Source organism: Didymella exigua (assembly GCF_010094145.1).
Source record: "Didymella exigua CBS 183.55 unplaced genomic scaffold M421scaffold_19, whole genome shotgun sequence".
NCBI lineage: Eukaryota > Fungi > Ascomycota > Dothideomycetes > Pleosporales > Didymellaceae > Didymella > Didymella exigua.
In genome coordinates this window covers 304,322-310,321 of record NW_022984793.1, presented here as the reverse complement: position 1 = coordinate 310,321, position 6,000 = coordinate 304,322, and the positions used below count along the sequence as shown (strand labels likewise).

Here is a 6,000-nt window from a genome sequence, read left to right as displayed (position 1 = left end):
AGCTAATTCTTTTTTTATTAGAAGGCGCAATACTAGGCGCTTCTATTAAATAATAGATTATGTAAGCGTATCTCTGCTAGTTAAGAAGCTATAAGCCAAAACGTAAAAAAGCATACCCTACCCATCCGCCAGCCTAGCTAGCACCTCTAAATCCTCCCTAGATATTACTCTCTGTAATTAAGGCGTTAAAAGCTGCTTTAAAGCATAGCAAGAACTCAAGTTTAGTGATACGCGTAATCTTGCTGCGCATTAGCTACTTAGCTTGGCAGCTATAGGCCTTCTTTAACAGAGGAAAACAGCCTATATTAAGTAGCTGTAGTAGGTGTAAAAATTGTGGAGGTATATACAGGGTAATAATCTCGTGTTCCTCACAGTACTAGTAGAATTTAGCTAAGTTGTGGCTCTTATAGCTGTCTAGAATAAGCAGCTAATAGCTGCCAACAGTGCGCGCCTTTATATACTTATTAAAGTGCTTTAACTACTTAACTCTAAGCTTGTTATTAGTCTAGCTATTATTAGAGACATTAAGAACCTAGTTGTTAGGTATACTAGGATCCTTGTACTAGGCAGAGAGGTAGTGCTTACTAGAGAAGATAATAAAGGGTAGGATAGACTAGCCCTTCGCGCAGATGCCTTAGATAATGCTAGTCTACTCTTAGTTGCCCTGCTGCACTGCCTTTAGTCTCCCTTAACGCTTAGAGCCTGTAACAACAGCTCCTATTAATATAATGCCTATTATAAAGCTAGATTTATTAAAGTTGTAGGTGTCTTTATCTTATATACTATACTTAGCTTTAGTATTCTCTACTAGTTAGAACTAGTCCCTAATTGCCTTAGGATCCTTACACAGAGCTCTCTTATAGTTATACTTATAATTAAATTTAACTTTAAGCTCTAGCTAACATTTAATAAAGTTGGTAGCCTAGTTCTTGCTAACGTAGGGCTGGTGGCGCTCAGCAAGCAGAGAATTGGCTATATTGTCTACATCAGCAAGCTAGGGCGAGTATCCTCGCTCGTCTAGCCTCAACACGTGCTAGATAATTACCTCCTCTTTGTTCTTTGTAAGATTTATAGTATTAGGTGTGTAGTTATAGTATAGGGTGGCTCTAGTAAGTTAGTCACTAAGCGTGCTTTAAGAGATGTTATAGATTGCTGCAGCGCGTTGCTAAGAGAGCGTCGCGTCTTGTTAGATAGCCTGGAGAGCAAGCTGTATGTCTGCTTCATTAGAGAGCTTTTTCATGTTGCTGCGTTAAGACATTGTTAGTAGAGTGAAGTTTGGTGTGGTCTTGGCAAAAGTGACTGGTACGCTTGGGTGACCGGCATGCTTGTGGAGTACGTTACTTGCATTAATACCTCCAAAGTTGTGAAGAGTTAGACATTTACTAGCGCTACAACTAAACAAATGCTTAGTGACCCTAAATTAAGACAACTTGTGAAGTGCAAAGTAGGTGTATCGATTCAAAGTATCATTATGGGAATCTAGCGACCCAAAAAAAACCGCCAAACGCCTATTCAATGCCTCCACGACCCATTCAGACTCTACCACTCGATACCCCTCGACCCCCTCTCCCCACCAGCAAGAATCTTGTTCGCCTTGCCCACCTCACCAAGCCCGTTTTCCAGGTGACTAATCTGCACACCCTTCCTGCCCTTTAGCTTCATCCTCTCCAGCTTCTGATCGAGCTTGACAAACGGATCCTCCGTCTCGCTCTTCTTAATCACAAACTTGCTCGTCCCCAGCACACTGTCCAGCTCCTCGACGCTCGGCAGCTTGACATACAGCCAGCCGTCGCCCCTCTCCTCGACGGGGAACGTCGCGATGTTGACATCCTCGTCGTTGGCGCAGCGCCCGGCTTGCTCGCCCGAGAGCTCGAAGTTGCGCTTGTGGTTCGGACACGAGACCCAGAGTTTGTTGTTCTGAATGTCGTCGCCGATCAGACCGTCGCTGAGCACGAAGGCCCGCTTGTGCGGACACATCTGCTGTGTGCAGTAAAACTTACCTCGTACCTTGAAGAGGGCGAGTTGTGTGTCGCCACGCTTTAGGGCCTTGGAGTCGCCGGTCGGTGTGTCCTTCAGCTCCTCGGCCTTCAGCATGGGCTGCCAGCTGAGCTCTGTCCACTTTGTGCCCTTGAAGTCGGTTGTGACGCTGTCTTTGGGCCAGTAGCTGGGGCGCTCTTGTCCGCGCTCTTGTGTGGGCTCGATGGTGTCGATGATTTGCTCCGAGGTGTTGGCGAATTGGTTGAACCACGCTTTCTTCTCCGGGTCCTTAAGGACTTCGGTCCATTCGCAGAAGAAGCTGCCGACAAGATCTTCCATCTGCTTCTCCAAGTCTGCGCAGATGCCCAGCTTGTCTTCCAGAATAACTTCTTGTAAGTATTTAATACCACCGGGGAGGTTCTCGAGCCAACGCGCCGTGCGCTGGAGTTTGTCGGCTGTGCGAATGTAAAAAGTGAGGTAGCGGTCGAGGATAGGCACGACATCGTCTGGCGGCACGTCTTTGGCGAGGAGCTCTGAGTGACGCGGTTTCGCGCCACCATTACCACCCACGAAGATGTTAAAGCCCTTCTCAGTAGCGATGAGACCAAAGTCCTTATTTTGTGCCTCCGCGCACTCACGCACGCAGCCAGATACGCCGCCCTTGATCTTGTGCGGGCCGCGGATCGACTTGTAGCGCTCTTCCAGACGGACTGCCATGCCGACACTGTCGCCGATACCAAAGCGGCACCATGTAGTTCCGACACATGACTTGACCGTGCGCAGAGACTTGGCGTACGCGTGACCGGACTCCATACCGCCATCAATCAACTCTTCCCAAATGTCAGGCAGATCCTGCTTCCTGGCACCGAACATATCTATACGCTGGCCACCAGTGATCTTCGTGTAGAGGTTGTACTTCCTCGCCACTGTGCCGATGACAATGAGCTTGTTGGGTGTAATCTCGCCACCAGAAACTCGAGGGACGACCGAGAAAGTGCCGTTGCGTTGGATGTTGGCCAGAAATCTGTCGTTGGTCTCTTGCAGACCTCGCCTCTCAACATTGAGCAAGTGCTTGTTGAAAAGTGATGCGATGATGCTTCCGATGGCAGGCTTGCACGCCTCGCAACCAGCAGACTCCGGCTCACGACCGCATTCCCTCATCACGGCGTCGAAGTCCTTCAGGTTCTTGACGTAAATGATGTTGAAAAGGTCCGCGCGCGAGTATTCGAAGTGTGGGCACAGGTGGTTCTTGACTTCGTTGCCCATGGATGCCATTGTCTTGTTGAAAATGGTCTGCACGAGTGGCATGCAGCCACCGCATCCAGTACCAGCTTTTGTGCAAGACTTGACATCGCCGATCGACTTGCATGTTCCATCCTTGACGGCGTTGGCAACGTCGTCCTTGGTAACATTGTGGCAGGAGCAGATCTGTGTATCACCGGAAAGATCGGAGCCATCGTCTTCGCCGCCCTTAGATGCGCCAATGATAAGCTCAGCTGGCGGGACCTCCAGGTATTTCTGGTTCTTGACCATTGGCACCAGCTTGATGTAGTCCTTGGTGTCGCCAATCATCATGCCTCCAAGCAGGTACTTGCCGTCCATGGTGAACAGGTACTTCTTGTACACTTGCTGAAATGGATCCTTGTAAGTCAAAGCCTTGACTGGCGGTGCAGCAGGCCCGCTCGTGAGGTTCTTAACCTTGTCCACCTCCTTCTTCTCCGGCTTCTGGTGTCCAGGCATATCCCTGGGGCCATCGCGATCTGCAAAGAAGTCGCCAAAACTCGCAACCTCGACGCCAAGCAGCTTGAGCTTGGTGCTCAGATCTGGCCGCTTGAACTGACGTGGCGCATGTGCTTTCGCTTGTGTGAGGTTGAATGCTAGTACATCCGCCATCTCGACGCCAGGAGCGATGAGACCGAACGTCTGGTTCTCCCAGCTTGCGCACTCGCCGATGGCGTAGATGTCCGGCGTTGAAGTAGACAAATTGTTGTTGACGATGATACCGCCACCGCGATCTGCGCACTTGATGGATGCCTTGCGCGCAAGCTCGTCGCGTGCTTTGATACCAATCGCAAAGCAGATGCACGAGCATTCCATCTCTTCTCCATCCTCGAACACAACACCACGAACAGCATTCTTCTCGTTAGTCAAGATCTTGCCAACTCGCTTGCTCAGCATGACATCCAGGCCCATCGCGCGAACCTGCTCAACGACCATAGATCCCGCATCACCATCCAGCTGCCGCGACAGCACCCATCGGTTTCGCTCAATCAGCTTGACCTGTGCGAAGTTCTCGAGATCCATCATCGCGTGCGCAGCTTCGAGGCCGAGCAGACCACCTCCGACAACGGCACCTCTCGTGCCCTTGCGTGTTGCTGAGAACTCGATCAAGCGCTGCAAGTCATCGATGGTACGGTACACAAATACACCTTCCGCATCGTGTCCGGGTGTGTGGCGGGGAAGTAGCGCGTCCGATCCTGTTGCAAGGACGAGGAGATCGTAGGGCACTGTTTCGCCGGACGATGTCTTGACGTTTTTGTTGGCAGAGTCGATCTCAGTCACGAGGGTGTTGAGGTGGTAGTTCAATGAGCCTTCCGGCATGGACGAGTACCATTCTTTGGGGTTCAAGTACAGGTTTTCGACCTGTCGGTGTTGGAAGAAGCTCGTTAACCCGACACGGTTATACGCCAGATGCGGTTCCTCGCCAATGACGACGATGTCGTATTCTCTCCGCTTGACATCGTACTTCATGAGCTTCTCACTGTTCTTCGTTAGTCCCATCCAACAAACTTGGGTAGCTTTTAGCGCTCACATGAATGCAATGCCAACCATGCCCAATCCCACAACCACAACCTTCTTCCTTGCCCACTGTGGTGTGTCATTGACCTTGCCCTTCTTCTCCAAGTCCGCTACCGTCTCAGGCAGCTTATTCGCCTCGGGATCGTTCCACTCGGCGTTCGAAATATTGCCGTCTTTCGATCCCCATGTGCCATGGACAGGCGATCCCGGTTCTGAGTGTTCCGAATGTGATGTTCCGGACTTGGGGTCGAGGCCCTGTGTGATGATCGCCGCTGATTCCGTCTCCGCCATCTCGGCTGTTGTGAGTGTATAAGCTCTACTGAGCCGGGTATTTCAAGTCTCCAGGACCAAGCCTAGGTTGAGGTAAATCTCAGGTGCGTTTGTTAAGCACAAAATATGTGGTATATTTGCATTCAATGTGGGTATCGAAACACGACTTCGGTATATGGTGGAAGGGAGGATGAATGGAAAGTAAGAAGAAAGCTTGAGGTCGAGAGATGTGGAGAGATAGTGAAGAGCGTAGCGTAGCGAAGAGCGTACGATAGTACCTCTAGAACCAGGCGATACAATAGTAAGAGCAATAACGTGATAGGCCACGAGGCATTTGATACTCAGCGCAAGACAACTCCGTGGCACGAATCCGCCCGCAGATCCCCCTACCTTCAACAACGCGATGTCCCGCGGCGCCACAAGCGTCCTGGAGATAGACCGCGAACATAGCTGACTACAGTTTCTATCTGCCAATCAGATGTCATCAAGAAATACCCCGCGGCGGGCGTCGGAAATGTAGAGTAGAGCGGGTGATTGCATTTTCTAGCCGCTCCATGGCAGTGGGATAGGAAGCCGTCGTCAGAGGCGTGATACCAGGATTGGCACGGCCGAATGAAAAGCACGACAATTGCGATTGCACGCTTGGAACCGACGACCGTTCTTCCACGGAGACGCAGCATTAAGGGACGAAACCAGTGCGCTGATAGTGGTGGAGCGTGCACGGACGTTTCTTCTGATAAGAACGCGAGGCTTTGGTGGAGCTAAGAGCGCGGGTCGCAGAACGTCCTGATAAGACCAACATCGCGGAGATGTGGGATGATGTTACCAAGACTCCGGTGGATGTCATTGTTGCGTTTAGTTGCAGGAGATCGAGATGCGACAGCCAGCAGACGATGGGCGCTGTTCACGATGTTGATGAAGGAGGGGAATTTAGCAGTTTTGGCCCTGGAGCTG

The 6,000-nt window shown here is 50.8% G+C and overlaps 1 protein-coding gene across 1 annotated transcript; it reads right to left on the bottom strand.

Moving 5' to 3' along the window:
* Window positions 1-1,539: 1,539 nt before the first annotated feature.
* M421DRAFT_66236 (nitrite reductase) lies at window positions 1,540-5,067 on the bottom strand (the record flags this gene model as incomplete). The annotated part of the gene is made up of 2 exons (XM_033596304.1): window positions 1,540-4,738; window positions 4,790-5,067. The coding sequence occupies 2 exons, from the start codon at window positions 5,065-5,067 to the stop codon at window positions 1,540-1,542; spliced, it is 3,477 nt and encodes a 1,158-aa protein (XP_033447240.1).
* Window positions 5,068-6,000: the final 933 nt, after the last annotated feature.